Source organism: Salvelinus namaycush, chromosome 31 (assembly GCF_016432855.1).
Source record: "Salvelinus namaycush isolate Seneca chromosome 31, SaNama_1.0, whole genome shotgun sequence".
Taxonomy (NCBI): Eukaryota; Metazoa; Chordata; class Actinopteri; order Salmoniformes; family Salmonidae; genus Salvelinus; species Salvelinus namaycush.
The window spans coordinates 46,442,061-46,459,671 of NC_052337.1; the positions used below are offsets into that span (position 1 = coordinate 46,442,061).

General features: G+C 44.1%; 1 protein-coding gene across 1 annotated transcript in view; it reads right to left on the minus strand.

Annotated features, from left to right (window-relative positions):
* The window catches only part of LOC120026178 (potassium/sodium hyperpolarization-activated cyclic nucleotide-gated channel 1-like), a 185,338-nt gene that overhangs the window by 104,403 nt on the left and 63,324 nt on the right, over nucleotides 1–17,611 (minus strand). The window contains exon 3 of the mRNA XM_038971003.1: nucleotides 3,142–3,303. Within this exon, the coding sequence (XP_038826931.1) occupies nucleotides 3,142–3,303 (162 nt within the window). The remainder of the gene's footprint in view (nucleotides 1–3,141; nucleotides 3,304–17,611) is intronic.

A 17,611-nucleotide genomic window follows, 5' to 3' on the forward strand; every position in this document is an offset into this window, starting at 1 on the left:
GACAAGAAACTGCACGCATGTGCCGTCCTCACCAGTGGAGCGCATCTACCATGTATTCAACCGGGAGCTCTTGGCTGTTAAGTGGGCCCTTGAGGGGTGGAGACAGTGGTTGGAGGGGGAACCTCATCCTTTCGTGATCTGGACGGACCATAAGAACTTGGTCTTCATTCAAGAAACCAAGATGTTGAACGCTCGCCAGGCTAGCTGGGCTCTGTTCTATAACAGGTTCACCCTAGCCTATCGCCCGGGATCCAAGAATCAGATAACAGACGCCAACACGATGTCTCTAATGAGGAGAGGGACTCCGAGCCCATACCCAGCTCCCGCATTGTGGCCCCCGTGATATGAGTATTGAGACCACGGTCCGACAAGCCCAGACCCAAGAACCTGACTCCGGCCGGGGTCAACGATCATGTTCCACGATCAGCCCGATCCCGAGTACTACAATGGGGACACTCCTCTAAATTAATTGGGCATTCAGGAGTTAATCGGACACTGGAATTCCTGAGGCGGAAATTCTGGTGGCCCAACATGATTGAGGATGTGAGATCCTTCGTTACGGCCTGCTCCACCTGTGCCCAAAGCAAGTCCTCATGGTCGCGACGGGCTGGGTTGCTCCAACCTCTGCCCATCCCTAGCCGGCCCTGGGCCCACCTGTCCATAGACTTTATCACAGGGTTACCCCCATGCCAAGGGCTTACCACTATCCTGGTGGTTGTCGATTGGTTTTCCAAGGCAGCCCATTTCATCGCCTTACCCAAGTTGCCCTCAGTGAAGGAGACTGCTGATCTCATGACTACCCATGTCTTTCAACTACACGGACTTCCCCAGGACATTTTCTCGGATCGTGGGCCCCAGTTCGTCACACAGTATTGGAAAGCCTTCTGCTCCCTGATGGTGAGTCTCTCCTCAGGGTTCCACCCACAGTCGAATGGGCAAACAGAGCGGGCCAACCAGGAGCTGGAGAAGTTCCTCAGCTGTTTCGTCTCCACCCAGGCCAGCAACTGGAGCAAGTTCCTCGTCTGTTGAGAGTATGCTCATAACACACTGCTGAAATCATCCACTGGACTGTTGCCGTTCGAGTGTCAGTTCGGGTTCGCCCCCCCCACCTGTTTCCTAAACAAGAGGCCGAAGCGGGGTGCCATCAGCCAATGCGTTCATTCGACCATGTCACCTCACCTGGATTAGAGCGCAATCCTCCTTGCTCCGCTCTCTGCCCGACACCAACATTTTTGAAAATTTGTAAAAAAAAAAAAAAAAAAACGAAAGATCTTATATACAAAAGTATTCCGACTCTTTGCTATGAGACTCGAAATTGAGCTCAGGTGCATCCTGTTTTCATTGATCATCCTTGAGATGTTTCTACAAATTGATTGGAGTCCACCTGTGGTAAATTCAATTGATTGGACATAATTTTGAAAGTCCCACACCTGTCTATATAAGGTCCCACAGTTGACAGTGCATTTCAGAGCAAAAACCAAGCCATGAGGTAGAAGGAATAGTTGTAGAGCTCCGAGACAAGATTGTGTCGAGGGGAAAGGCACCAAAACATGTGTGCAGCTTTGAAGGTCCCCAAGACAGTGGCCTCCATCATTGTTAAATGGAAGAAGTTTGGAACCACCAAGACTGTTCCTAGAACTGGTCGCCAGGCCAAACTGAGCAATCGGGGGAAAAGGGCCTTGGTCAGGGAGGTGACCAAAACCCGATGGTCACTTTGACAGAGCTCCAGAATTCCTCTGTGGAGATGTGAGAACCTTCCAGAAGGACAACCATCTCTGCAGCACTCCACCAATCAGGCCTTTATTGTAGATTGGCCAGATGGAAGCCACTCCTCAGTAAAAAGCACAACAGCCTGCTTGGAGTTAGCCAAAAGGCACCTATAGGACTCTCAGACCATGAGAAACAAGATTCTCTGGTCTGATGAAATCAAGATTGAACTCTTTGGCCTGAATGCCAAGCATCACATCTGTAGGAAACTAGGCACCACTCATCACATCGCCAATACCATCCCTACAGTGAAGCACGGTGGTGGCAACATCATGCTGTGGGGATGTTTTTCAGCGGCAGGGACTGGGAGACTAGTCAGGATCGAGGGAAAGATGGATGGAGCAAAGTATGGAGAGATCCTTGATAAAAACGAGAAGTTTCAGGACATCAGACTGGGGCAAAGGTTCACCTTCCAACAGGACAACGACTGTAAGCAAACAGCCAAGACAATGCAGGAGTGGCTTTGGGACAAGTCTCTGAATGCCCTTGAGTCTGGCTCTGGCTGAGACCTGAAAATAGCTGTGTAGCGACGCTCCCCATCCAACCAGACAGAGCTTGAGAGGATCTGCAGAGAAGATGGGAGAATCTCTCCAAATACAGGTGTGCAAAGCTTGTAGTGTTATACCTAACTTATTCTTTACAGAGTCAAGTATATTTGTCCAGGCCTCAATTATTCCTTGACTTGCACCATTCATTCTCGCTGTCGATAATTCTGTTATAACTTCTAATAGTAACGAATTGGGTGAGAGTGAGGTGATTGCCATTTTGAAGTTCCCACATTTTAAGTTATTTCTGTTGGACAATACATAATAGGGAATAAGCTGGCTTGCCAGGTCCTCAATATAACGTCACATGCCACAAAAACATTTCCTGGCATAACTTCATCATTTTTCAGAATTCTGATCAGTTTTATGCTTTAGCTGAGATTATTCTTTACAGAATCAAGTATATTTGTCTAGGCCTCAATTATTCCTTGACTTGCACCTTCTCGCTATCGATAATTCTAAAGTTATAACTTCTAATAGTAACAAATTGTGAGAGAGTGAGGTGATTGCCATCTAAGAGGTGATTGCCATCCAACATTTTTTTGGCGGCAGTGCTGCCTGACAGCAGTAATCGTCTCTGATTGATTAAGAGATTTAAGGAGCTTTCATCGCTAAGTAACATAATGTAATATGTTAAAAATGTAATAACTCAAAAAATAGAAAAGAGGTTTGCATTTGGGACTTTTGATGTGTATACTAATGCAAATCGATATGTTATATGTGGTTACCATTATGCTACCTACCTTTTTAAAGTGATTCCAACTGATACCAATGTTTTAACATTTCCAACTATGAAAGAAACAAACAAGAGGTAGGGTATAATACTTACAACCATACCATTTAGCGACACCCAGCAATCTTGGGGGAAATCTTGTAGGAGGGGAACCAGGAACTGTAGACAACCGTCCCAGTGGCAGAGCAGTAGCATCATCCCTATCAGATTAAATATTCTTACCACAGCACTGGCCAGGTCGTAGGTCATATGGAAGATCTGGAGACAGAGAAAAGAGAAGGGGGAAAAAATATGTTAAGATACAAGGATTCAAATATTAATAGTTCTGGGACAAAGATGATTGCTCAGAAACGCGACAGTATTACCCATTATTCAAAGGAATTAAGTTACTAACCTGAAGCTCAGTATTTCAGTTTTACATTCCTAAGACTGAGCACCTTTTCAACAGTCCAGAAAATACTTCAAATTGTGGTTAGAGCGCAAGCATACTACAACTATCCAAAAATCGAATTTTAAAGCAGTAGTAGAGAGGAGAGCCGCAGCCATTTTGGCCACAGGAGAATTTCAATCACTTTACAACACGGTGTAAAAGTGTAATTCACAGATATTGGGGTATTCATTATTTGTCATGGACATCATCCAAAGCAAACAGACCACAGTGAAATGGCAAAAAATGTAAGGTTGCTGTACGCAGGGGGAATACGTTTAGAAGAGGGCATAGCCAAGCCAATGCACTAGCCACAATAATAGCACATTTCAAAGCTTGTAATGATCAAACAACTGTTTATTTAAACTTAACAGTAATGGTGAGTCCACGATTTCTAACACTTCCAGTTTAACACTTCCAGTGAGAAATGTTATTAAATTAACACGTAAAGCATTTTCCTTTAAAAATTATTTTTTAGTTACAGTTGAACCCCCATCCACACTATACATGCTTTACTAATACCCATATCATCTATTCAAAATAAACTGGATTTAACCGTGGAGACATGAGCAGACAGAGGGAGAGAACCAGAGAGATAGAGATCTAGAGAGAACGAGAGAGAGAGAGACACGATAACGATCATGTTGCTTAGTCAGAGCGAACCAGGGCGCTGCTAGAATAAAAGCCAATCTACAGTGTGACTGAACAGGTCTGGAGAAAAGGATTGGCTGACATTGGATCAGAACAAAATAGAATCTCCTCACACTTCTATGAGTTCCACTCTATCTGCTAATTAGTTCTCATTTGCATAGGAAACCCATTATTTATCTCCTGGCTCATTATTCCATTACCCATTTTGGCCAAAGTGACAATTACTGTATTTCTGCAAAAAATCTGGAAGTGTTTGAGTGAAAATTCATAAAGTTCCAGTTTCACATGACAAACCAGCTATCACCCATTTGTTAAAAATGTAAAACGCAACACATTGTTGAACCTGTCGACTGCCTTATCCCTCGTCCCCCACAACATGAGGGACCCAATCCGAGGGGTTGATGGGGTAATTATTATCTATTTTTAAGGTGATAGGATTTATTTTCTCCATAAACTGCTTTAAAAGTCACTAATGCATGCATTTAATTGCGTTTTAATGGGTTCTTAAGGTATGGTTTTAATGGCAGATTAAGAAATTAATATTATTCTTAACAAAATCCATAGGCAGTTGAAAAATGGTGACCTTTCGTTTTTCTATTTTATTGCCCGGGGGGGGGGGGGGGGGGGGGGGGGGGGGGGGGGTAAATAGCTAGTTGGAATGCTGTTGAATGCTGTAGAGTCAAGGTCTGGAAAAAAAAATAGGCCTAATGATGTAATTCAAGATATTCAAGCAACAACGAGGAAGGTTTTGCCCTTTGCTTATTATAAAGGCAAGGTATCTGAAATGATATCGCACGACAGTCTTATCGTTAATTCCGTGGTCATAATTGCTGAATAACTACTAAGCAAGCAACACATATTATAGAAGACAACTTTCATCCGAATTCCTTTCACAGCTACAGATGTAGGATCTTAATTTGAGCCAGTTTGCTACAGCAGGAAAATATGTGGATTATAATTAACGGAAATTGTTGTAGGGCATAATACATTTTTCGTAAAGGAAAATTGAGTCGGAAATTTCAAAGTGGAAATTACAATCTTCAGAAGCCTTTTTAACCCATTACAGTCTATGCCATTTAAAAAAAAAAGTACAACCCCTTGAAGTATCAAAAAAATCGAACTTTTCGTGATGAAATATTGTATTTGGCCTTACTGCTATTAGACCATACTAACACATTGAATAACAGATTCACTACATGGAACAACATGTAGTGAACAATCTAAAGGAACTTTGTACTGAAGTGTCTGTCCTATATCTAAAGGAAATAAGAAAGATCAGGAAACATTATATATATATATTTATTTTTTTGGTACTAAACAATCTCCATATGTACTTCCCTTCATTTTTTCAACCGGTACCAAGGGACCTTCAGACGACTCTTGTGAGGCCTGTTGGCGTCCTAGATATGTACGTGTTAGTGAAAGTCTCACCTTTGAACAGAGGGGTCATATTAGTGTGATGCCCAAACTTTTCGGACGCTACAGACAGAAGTTGGCAGATCGGCTATACTGACTTCAGACGAGTCCCAAGAGGCTTTTTACATTATGCTAATTCGATTTCCGTGGGGGAGCAGACATCAACTCTAGGGGGTTAAACCTCCTGCACCAGGGTGATCAAATTAAGATCCTACATCTATAGATACCAACACATAAGGGTTGGGGTCAATTTAATTAAAATTCCAGTCAATTCAGAAAGTATACTGAAATTCCAATTGCATTTATCGTCAATGCTTTTCAATTAATAAAGTTAAATTGGAATTTTGTTTACTTCTGGAATTGAAATGGAATTGACTCCAATCCTGCAACACGTCGTAAATACTGAAACTGCATGACAACACTGACCCGGGCATGACGTAGTAAAATGGGGCAATCACATGTACCCTAATCGTTGCTTTCAGACTTGATTTTCCCTTACAAAATGTATAAACGCCTACAAAAATTTCATTCATTATAATCCACATATAATATATATTTTCTGCTGTAGGAAACTGACTAAAATGGAGGTCCTACATCTGTAGGCCAAGTCAAGATAGCCCAAAAGAGAACACAATGATTATTTGGTAATCAGCGCTGTTGTTGTCTTAAAATAAGCTTGGTCAGCAGAAAGGCAGTCTGGAGAAACCAGATGGGCCAGGGTGTCGGAGAGCGTGTGTGTCTGTCTGTATGTGTGTTAGGGTTTGGCGGTATCCAGATTATCATACCGTCATACTGTTTCTGTACCATACCGGGGTATACGGTATTACCACGGGCGTGTTTTTTTGACACACAAAACAATTTAGGCAACAGGGATGTTGTTCCAAGAGGGGATTTAATGTCCCTGCTGTAACCAAGAAGCTTGATCTTGACATCTAGCCACTTACTTTAGCTAGCAAGTTAGCAAACCAAATGCATAGCTGGAGCCCTGAGCTAGATATCATTTATTTGACACATCTTAGATTTCTCATAGCTATACTTAATTTAGCTGTTGGAGCTAGGAACACAAGCATTTCGCTACACCCACAATAACATCTGCTAAATGTGTGTATGTGAACAATACACTTTGATTTGATTCAGCAGTGGTGCAGCACGCCCCCTCGCACACCCATATTACAATTGTCACTTTCTCACTCTCCCACTCAAAGTTCTGCCCTCCACTTTTATTTTCTACTGACTTCATGATGACTCCATGATGTACTGAATAAAAAGCATGTGGATGTATTGAAGCCAAGACATACTGGAGCTCTACTGCCAATAGCCCTTCCATTGACCTCATAGGACATGTCACACACACACACACACACACACACACACACACACACACACACACACACACACACACACACACACACACACACACACACACACACACACACACACACACACACACACACACACACACACACACACACGGGCCAGATGTACTCTCTTCTGCCAATGACCCTCTCATTGACCTTCCAGGACCTGTCACAAACATGTAATCATCACGCCCCAGTCTGTGAGGGATTGTGATTGGACATCCTCCCTGTTACTCAGTCACTCAGGCCCTGTGCCATTCAGGTGTTGTCATTTGCGCTACGCCAAGTGGACCCAACATTTCTAGCTGAAGGTTTTGTAACACTCCCAAGTGGCGCAGTGGTCTAAGGCACTGCATCTCAGTGCTAGAGGTGTCACTACAGACTGGTTCGATTCCAGGCTGTATCACAACCGGCTGTGATTGGGAGTCCCATAAGGCGGCGCCCAATTGTCCCAGCATCGTCCGGGTTAGGGCTTGGCCGGGGTAGGCCGTCATTGTAAATAATACATTTGTTCTTAAATTACTTGCCTAGTTTAAAAACAACACTGCACCATCCTTAACAGAACCCACCTGAGCCTTCCCTACCTCTCATGCTGTACATCCATCCCCCTCCATGTCAAGGACAAAGCAGGCCATGCTAGGAAGCAGAACGGAAGAGAGAGGAAGGAGTCCAAATACAGACTGATAGATCTCAGTGATGAGTTGGATCACTGGATCTCAGTGATCCAATCCAAAGGCAAAAATTTGCCAGCAGGGCTAGCTCAAAGGATGGCTGCTTGTCTCACCGTCTCAGTGCTCTGCTCTATCCTGCTACCTGCCACTGCCTTACTCGCTCTGTTAGCGTTACTTTATGTGTCACTGTGTGTTTGATTACACACAGTAAGAGAGAAACAGCACATGTATGAAGCAACATACTCCTGCAGGACTCAGAGAGGATGGGAAAAACAGGAAGCAGCAACTTTGGCCTATTTGAATTGCTAATGTCTCCCTCACACCCTACGTGGCAAAAACAGAGATGTCTTCACAGCTTGTCTACGCTGTCCTGGTCAGCGACATAATTGAAAACAAAACAAAAGAAACCGAGGGAGGGAGAGAGAGAGAGAGAGGGAGAGTATGAAGCATGAAGCAAGAGAGGGCGAGATGCTCATTGCAGTTGAGTTAACAGCATCAAGTTGTATATTACTTCCCAGGACCCAAACAGACTTTGTCTGGCTGCAGGTACTCAGGGGCTCAATCCACCTTGCTGGAAAACCTCTCTAACCTACAGTAGGCCTACAGGGCTGGGGTGTGATTTTTTTCATGAATCATGATATCATACCCTAGCCTGGTAGTTTAGCTCAGGAGCTGAATTGTGCTTCAGTGACTTCAGAAACTATTCATACCCCTTATTACAGACTTATTACACATTTTGTTGTGTTACAGTCTGAAAAAAAATGTATTACATTTTTTTTTTTAAATCTCACCCATCTACACACAATACCACATCATGACAAAATCAAAACATGTTTTTAGAAATATTTTGCAAAGTATTCACACCCTTTTGCTATGCCTCCCCAAATTGAGCTCAGGTGCATCCAATTTTTGTTGATCATCTTTGAGATGTCACTACTTGATTAGAGTCCACCTGTGGCCAATTAAAATGTTTGGACATAATTTAGAAAGAAACACACCTGTCTAAATAAGGTCCCACAGTTCACAGTGCATGTCAGAGCAGAAACTATACCATGAAGTCCACGGAACTGTCCGTACATTTCCGAGCTAGAATTGTGATGAGGCATATATCTGGGCAAGGGTATAAAACAATTTCTAGAGTGTTGAAAGTTCCCAAGAGCACAGTGGCCTCCATCATTGGTAAATAAATAAAAACATTTAACTACCCAGTCTCTGCCGAGAGCTGGCCGTGCGATCAAAATGAGCAACAAGGCAAGAAGGACCTTGGTCAGGGAGGTGACCAAGAACCCACTGACTACTCTGACAGAACTACAGAGTTCGTTGGCTGAGATGGGAGACCCTGCCAGAAGGACAACAGTCCCTACAGCACTTCACGGTAGAGTCGCCAGATGGAAGCCACTCCTGAGAAAAAAGCACATGACAGCATGCCTGGAGTTTGCAAAAGGCACGTAAAAGACTCTGAGAACATAAGGCAAAAGATTCTGTGGTCTGATGAGACAAAAATTTTACTATTTTACTAATTTTACTATGCATCATATGTGGATCTGTTGGGGCAGTATGCAAATTGAAGTGGGTCTAGGGTTTCTGGGATAATGGTGTTGATGTGAGCCATGACCACCCTTTCAAAGCACTTCATGGCTACAGACGTAAGTACTACGGGTCGGTAGTCATTTAGGCAGGTTACCTTAGTGTTCTTGAGCACAGGGACTATGGTGGTCTGCTTGAAACATGTTGCTATTACAAACTCAGTCAGGGACAGGTTGAAAATGTCAGTGAAGACACTTGCCAGTTGGTCAGTGCATGCTCAGTGTACACGCCCTGGTAATCCGTCTGGCCCCGCGGCCTTCTGAATGTTGACCTGTTTAAAGGTCTTATTCACATCGGCTACGGAGAGCGTGATCACACAGTCATCTGGAACAGCTGATGCTCTCATGCATGCTTCAGTGTTGCTTGCCTCACAGCGAGCATAGAAGTAATACAGCTCGTCTGGTAGGCTTGTGTCACTGGGCAGCTCGCGACTGTGCTTCCCTTTGTAGTCTGTAATAGTTTGCAAGCCCTGCCACATCCGACAAGCATCGGAGCCGATGTAGTACGATTCAATCTTCGTCCTGTATTGAAACTTTGCCTGTTTGATGGTTCTTCTGAGGGCATAGCAGGATTTCTTATAAGCGTCCGGGTTAGAGTCCCGCTCCTTGAAAGCGGAAGCTCTACCCTTTAGCTCAGTGTAGATGCTGCCTGTAATCCATGGCTTCCGGTTGGGGTATGTACGTACGGTCACTGTGGGGACGACGTCATCGATGCACTTATTGATGAAGCCAGTGACTGATGTGGTGTACTCCTCGATGCCCTTGGAAGAATCCCGAAACATATTCCAGTCTGCGCTAGCAAAACAGTCCTGTAGCTTAGCATCTGCATCATCTGACAAGCTCTTTATTGACCGAGTTATTGTTACTTCCTGCTTATTGTTGCTTCCTGCTTTCGTTTTTGATTGTAAGCAGGAATCAAGAGGATAGAATTATGGTCAGATTTGCTAAATGGAGGGCAAGGGAGAGCTTAGTACGCATCTCTGTGTGTGGAGTAAAGGTGGTCTATAATTGTTTTTCCTCTGGTTGCACATTTAACATGCTGGTAGAAATGAGGTAAAACGGATTTGTTTCCCTGCATTAAAGTCTCCGGCCACTAGGAGCGCTGCCTCTGGATGAGCATTTTCCTGTTAGCTTATGCATATCCTAGCTTCTGGGCCTGAGTAACAGGCAGTTTACTTTAGCACCTTTGACAGTGATTACAGCCTTGAGTCTTCTTGGGTATGACGCTACAAGCTTGGCACACCTTGAGGAGTTTCTCCCATTCTTCTCTGCAGATCCTGTCAAGCTCTGTCAGGTTGGATAGAGAGCGTCACTGCACAGCTATTTTCAGGTCTCTCCAGAGATGTTTGATCGGGTCAAGTCCAGGCTCTGGCTGGGCCATTCAAGGATATTCAGAGACTTGTCCCGAAGCCACTCCTGCAATGTCTTGGCTGTGTGCTTAGGGTCATTGTCCTGTTGGAAGGTGAACCTTCGCCCCCAGTCTAAGGTCTTGAGCACTCTGGAATAGGTTTTCATCAAGGATCTTTCTGTACTTTGCTCTGTTCATCTTTACCTAAATCCTGACTAGTCTCCCAGTCCCTGCCGCTGAAAAACATACCCACAGCATGATACTGCCACCACCATCCTTCACTGTAGGGATGGTACCAGGTTTCCTCCAGATGTGACGCTTGGCATTCAGGCCAAAGAGTTCAATCTTGGTTTCTACAGACCAGAGAATCTTGTTTCTCATGGTCTGAGAGTCCTTTAGGTGCATTTTGGCTAAATCCAAGCATGCTGTCATGTGCCTTTAACTGAGGAGTGGCTTCCGTCTGGCCACTCTTCCATAAAGGCCTCATTAGTGGAGTGCTGCAGAGATTGTTGTCCTTCTGGAAGGTTCTCCCATCGGGTACTTGGTCACCTCCCTGACCCCAAAATTTTGAACAGTAGTGTATATATGTATTATGCAACAATTTCAAAGATTTTACTGAGTTACAGTTCATATAAGGACATCAGCCAATTGAATTAAATTCATTATGTCCTAATCTATGGATTTCACATGAATGGGGAAACAGATATGCATCTGTTGGTCACAGATATCCTGTTTGGGATAGGGGGCAGTATTTTCACGTCCGGATGAAAAGCGTGCCCAAAGTAAACTGCCTGCTACTCAGGCCCAGAAGCTAGGATATGCAAATAATAGAAATCACTCTAAAGTTTCTAGATTCCCATAGAAAACATATTGAAAACATGGTCACCTCAACAACAAAAAAATCCTGCATGGTTTGTCCTCGGGGTTTCGCCAAATAAGTTCTGTTATACTCACAGACACAGACGTATGAAAGTTAAATATTTCTAATAATTTATTTTGAATTCCGCGCTCTGCAATTTCACCGGATGTTGTCGAAACATTCCGCTAGCGGAACCCCTAACCGTACAAGGATCAGAAAAACCAGTCAGTATCTGTTGTGACCACCATTTTCCTCATGCAGCACGACACTTCTCCTTTGCATAGAATTGATCAGGCTGTTGATTGTGGAATGTGGTCCCACTCCTCTTCAACATCTGTATGAAGTTACAGGATATTGGGGGGAACTGGAACGCGTACACATCGTTCCAGAGCATCCCAAACATGCTCAATGGGTGACATGTCTGGTGCTACTCAAGGAACAATTGAGGCCTGAGTATGCAGACCATGGAAGAACTGGGACATGTTCAGCTTACTGGAATTGTTTACAGATCCTTGTGACATGGGGCCGTGCATTATCAAGCTGAAACATGGTGGTAATGGTGGCGGATGAATGGCACGACAATGAGCCTCAGGATCTCGTCACGGTATCTCTGTGCATTCAAATTGTCATCGATAAAATGCAATTGTGTTCGTTGTCCATAGCTTAGGCCTGCCCATACCATAACCCCACCGCCACCATGGGGCACTCTGTTCACAACGTTGACATCAGCAAACCGCTCTCCCACACAACTTCAAACACGTGGTCTGCGGTTGTGAGGCCAGTTGGACGTACTGCCAAATTCTCTAAACCAACGTTTGAGTCCGCTTATGTTAGATACATTAAACTCTCTGGCAACAGGGCTGGTGGACATTCCTGCAGTCAGCATACCAATTGCGCAGTCCCTCAAAACTTGAGACATCTGTGGCATTGTGTTTTGTAACAAAACTGCATATTTTAGAGTGGCCTTTTATTGTCCCCAGCACAAGGTGCACCTGTGTAATGATCATGCTGTTTAATCAGCTTCTTGATATGCCACACCTGTCAGGTGGATGTATTATCTTGGCAAAGGATAAATGCTCACTAACAGGGAAGTAAACAAATTTGTGCACACAATTTGAGAGAAATAAGCTTTTTGTGCATATGGAACATTTCGGGAATCTTTTATTCCAGCCACGAAACATGGAACAAACACTGTTGCATTTTTGTTTTTGTTCAGTGTATCCGAGGGCCTTCAAAAGGAGCGGCCAGTTGCCCATCCCTCATAAACCTCATATATGCAGAACTCACTAGTCGAGCTAGTTGGCCTTTAAAATCCCTTCTATAAACACATAATTTAATTGTAATTGTCACAAAGGATTAAATTGAGACACCAAACATAACCAAACAATAGCTGCAAAGTTTTGGGCTCTAAGATGGCAACCACCTCACTCTCTCCCATTTAACCAGTAGATACAGTAGTTATTAGATTTTATAACATTCGAATTATCGACAGCGAGAATGAATGCTGCTAGTCAAGGAACAATTGAGGCCTGGACAAATATGTCTTATGTAGCAACACTTGAAATAGTGTTTTTTACATTGGACAAAAGTAGAGACTCAGAGCTACAAAATGGTATATGATACACTGCACTTGAGGAACAATGGGAAAGTAATTCAGCTTTGAAAGTTGATCAGCTTGTAAACTCACTTTTGAGAAAATGGCCTTTGAACTCATCCCTCGGGATGTTCAGCCCACTCACTATCTCAGCCAATCATGGCTAGTGGGAAGGTTGCTGACTTTTTCTGTGGCTTAACCAACAAGGCTCGTAATTTAACCATTTTATTCGTATTTACAGATGGCATACAAGTTTGTTATTAAGGCACATGAAAGTTCACATGTTAGAGAAGGCATTTCTGCCCAAAAATGCATTTTGATAAAAAAAAAAAAATGTTGCATTCAAACTGCTCTCCTGTGAAGTCGTGACTTGCAACACATGCCTAGTTTCCTGAATCGGGTCACATATAGACTCTGTAAAGAACAATGTCTGTTAAAGCCCCCCACATATACAAACCAATTGTATATATTTATTTAGACTTTTGTTACTCACTTTATTTTCATGCCCACAGGGAAAGAGAGGTACGGGGGGGGGGGGGGGGGGGGGGGGTCTGGACGTTGTGGGGGATTGGGGGAATGTAAGGGGATACTCAGGGGATGGATGGGTGGGAGGGGGACTGATAAGCAACCTCGGTTGTTGGTTGGGATGGGAAGGGGTGGGGGGCATGCTTTCTTCGGGTCGGGGAGGTGTGGGGGTTTAGGCGGGGTGGAAACCATGGTTGCCGGGTGGGGAGGGAGGATGTGGGAGGGTCGATGGGGACTGAGAGGGGAACGTGTTGGGTTTATCTTGAATATCTTAGATTGTTTTTGTACCTGTAACCCCACCCCTCCCACATGAAAAAAATACAAATCTAAATAAAAAGTTGGTCACAAAAAAATAATTGTGTTATGAATCAACAAGGCCTGCATATGTCTGCAGTCTTATACTGGGTGAAAACCTGTTTCTGATGCTAATACACAGTACAGTAAACTAGCTGGCATTCACCCACACAACATAAGCTTAGAATTAAGAAGTGCTATAAGCTTATATTTGACTAAGGGGGCATAGTTTAGTCCAATCCTTTTTCCCTTAATACAGGGGAGTCTCACTGTCGCTCACGCCCAAGAAGGGATCAGATAGTGTGTAAAGGTCAAACCGGATCAGCCAATGCACACCTGTAGTAGGTCCGGAAAGAGTGTGGCCCTGGCTGGTAGGTTCAGATCATAGGTTCAGTTCCTGCAGTGAACACTTTCTGGTACTAAGTCTGGTCATAGATCTGTTTGTGCCGTGCCATTTGGCATCACAGTGTAGATGTCAGAGGAATTAGTGTGAAAAGATCAAATGAAGGCCATGACATCACATCAGTACACATAATCCTGTGTGGCTCTAATGGCACCCTATTCCCTATTTAGTGCCATAGGGCTCTGTTCATAGTAGTGCACTGTAGGGTGCCCTTTGGGACGTGAATGAGCCTGGCGCTGGCTGGCAACGCAAGGTCATGGTACAGTGGTTCCTCCTTTAAAAGTTGCGACCTTACACCGCGGGACTTAGAGGTACCCAGCGTCACGGCTTCATTGCTCCAGACCACCACAAGGGGGAGTTGGAGCACTCACTATGCATTTGGGTCCCAAGGTTTTTATATGACCAATCATGTCGAATGAATTTGACGCAGAGCCACCCCTCCCTGGTGACTTTCTTCAGCAAAGATGGCTGACAAAACATTACCGGGAGGCAAATGTAAGTAGTTATAACGTCATAACGAGTCAAGCAAAAAATGTACAATTGAGAGGAATGTTAGTTACTGTAGAGACAAACGATTGTGCATATTTTTTTGTCATAAAGTTAATTCACGAACATCGCTATTGTGCATGTTTTTTTTCTGTCATATCCATTACCAGGTTTATCAAACTCCATTCTGTGAATGATGCTGTGTCTGCATGTATGTATTACACTTATACACTTAAGTGCTCCTGGGACATCAATGATTACACATTGTAACTATGCAATAGACTAGAAACATGATTTTGTAATTCATATATACAGAATAAAAAACAGTACATCCTGGCAGCACGCCCACAAGCATGCTGAAAGACATGTGGAAGAGAGCGAGGAATGAGATGGGAGTAACAATCTAGGCTATTTGCTCTGAGACGACCGGCATAATAATGTAATGCAGGGAGCAGGGAGCAGGTTTCGAACCCTCAACATTCTAGCCCGAAGTCCAGCACGCTATCGACTGTGCTCAAATGTATTAATTGGGGTTGAGGCCAATTGTGGCTAAAAACACTTTATCAATTGGAATCTTTAACGTGGAAAGGGAAAAAAGTATTATTATTAGTTTTTCACAAGCGTAGCAGGATGGGCTATTAGCTGAACAATAGACAATTCAACCGTTAACTAAATAATTGTTTAATAACAGAGATAGGTGTGAAACCCCCCCACCCCAACTTGAGCTAGGTGTGAAACCTCCCACCCCAACTTGAGCTAGGTGTAAACTCCCCCAACTTGACACAAATCATTTGTATCTATCTTTCCACATCTACCTACACACGGTTAATGTTCGGGAAAAATAATATATATATATATACACTGCTCAAAAAAATAAAGGGAAGACTTAAACAACACAATGTAACTCCAAGTCAAGCACACTTCTGTGAAATCAAACTGTCCACTTAGGAAGCAACACTGATTGACAATACATTTCACATGCTGTTGTGCAAATGGAATAGACAACAGGTGGAAATTATAGGCAATTAGCAAGACACCCCCAATAAAGGAGTGGTTCTGCAGGTGGTGACCACAGACCACTTCTCAGGTCATATGCTTCCTGGCTGATGTTTTGGTCACTTTTGAATGCTGGCGGTGCTTTCACTCTAGTGGTAGCATGAGACGGAGTCTACAACCCACACCAGTGGCTCAGGTAGTGCAGCTCATCCAGGATGGCACATCAATGCGAGCTGTGGCAAGAAGGTTTGCTGTGTCTGTCAGCGTAGTGTCCAGAGCATGGAGGCGCTACCAGGAGACAGGCCAGTACATCAGGAGACGTGGAGGAGGCCGTAGGAGGGCAACAACCCAGCAGCAGGACCGCTACCTCCGCCTTTGTGCAAGGAGGAGCAAGAGGAGCACTGCCAGAGCCCTGCAAAATGACCTCCAGCAGGCCACAAATGTGCATGTGTCTGCTCAAACGGTCAGAAACAGACTCCATGAGGGTGGTATGAGGGCCCGACGTCCACAGGTAGGGGTTGTGCTTACAGCCCAACACCGTGCAGGACGTTTGGCATTTGCCAGAAAACACCAAGATTGGCAAATTCGCCACTGGTGCCCAGTGCTCTTCACAGATGAAAGCAGGTTCACACTGAGCACATGTGACAGACGTGACAGAGTCTGGAGACGCCGTGGAGAACGTTCTGCTGCCTGCAACATCCTCCAGCATGACCGGTTTGGCGGTGGGTCAGTCATGGTGTGGGGTGGCATTTCTTTGGGGGGCCGCACACCCCTCCATGTGCTCGCCAGAGGTAGCCTGACTGCCATTAGGTACCGAGATGAGATCCTCAGACCCCTTGTGAAACCATATGCTGGTGCGGTTGGCCCTGGGTTCCTCCTAATGCAAGACAATGCTAGACCTCATGTGGCTGGAGTGTGTCAGCAGTTCCTGCAAGAGGAAGGCATTGATGCTATGGACTGGCCCGCCCGTTCCCCAGACCTGAATCCAATTGAGCACATCTGGGACATCATGTCTCGCTCCATCCACCAACGCCACGTTGCACCACAGACTGTCCAGGTGTTGGCGGATGCTTTAGTCCAGGTCTGGGAGGAGATCCCTCAGGAGACCATCCGCCACCTCATCAGGAGCATGCCCAGGCGTTGTAAGGAGGTCATACAGGCACGTGGAGGCCACACACACTACTGAGCCTCATTTTGACTTGTTTTAAGGACATTACATCAAAGTTGGATCAGCCTGTAGTGTGGTTTTCCACTTTAATTTTGAGTGTGACTCCAAATCCAGACCTCCATGGGTTGATAAATTTGATTTCCATTGATAATTTTTGTGTGATTTTGTTGTCAGCACATTCAACTATGTAAAGAAAAAAGTATTTAATAAGAATATTTCATTCATTCAGATCTAGGATGTGTTATTTTAGTGTTCCCTTTATTTTTTTGAGCAGTGTATATATGGTTTAAATTCAGGCTTTATCACATCCAACCGTGATTGGGAGTGCCATAGGGCGGTGCACAATTGGCCCAGTGGGTTTGACCTGGGTAGGCCTTCATTGGCCGGGGTAGATTGGTACTGGGGTAGGCTGGTGCTGAAAATATAGCTAGCTTGTTATGCAAGTGTTGCACACCAACAGATGGAGAAAACCTACACCAGTCGAGCAATTCATTTCAACAATAATCTTCATTTTAATTTGACTTTACAAACAACAAGAGGTCTTAATTGGAGTCTATTTCTTCAGAACCTAGACCTATATAAAATAACTTAACTGGCTGAGGTAGGCTATGAGGCTTTATTAGGCCTACTTACAATTGCAACTGGTCAAAAATGTAGCATCCTACATAAAACAATCATTTAAAGAAAAAAAGTCTGCACGTTCAATCTAAACAATGTAACTAATAATTAAAAGTGCACATTCGTAAATCCCAAACTCTAAAGGTTTTTGGAAAGGTAGATACAA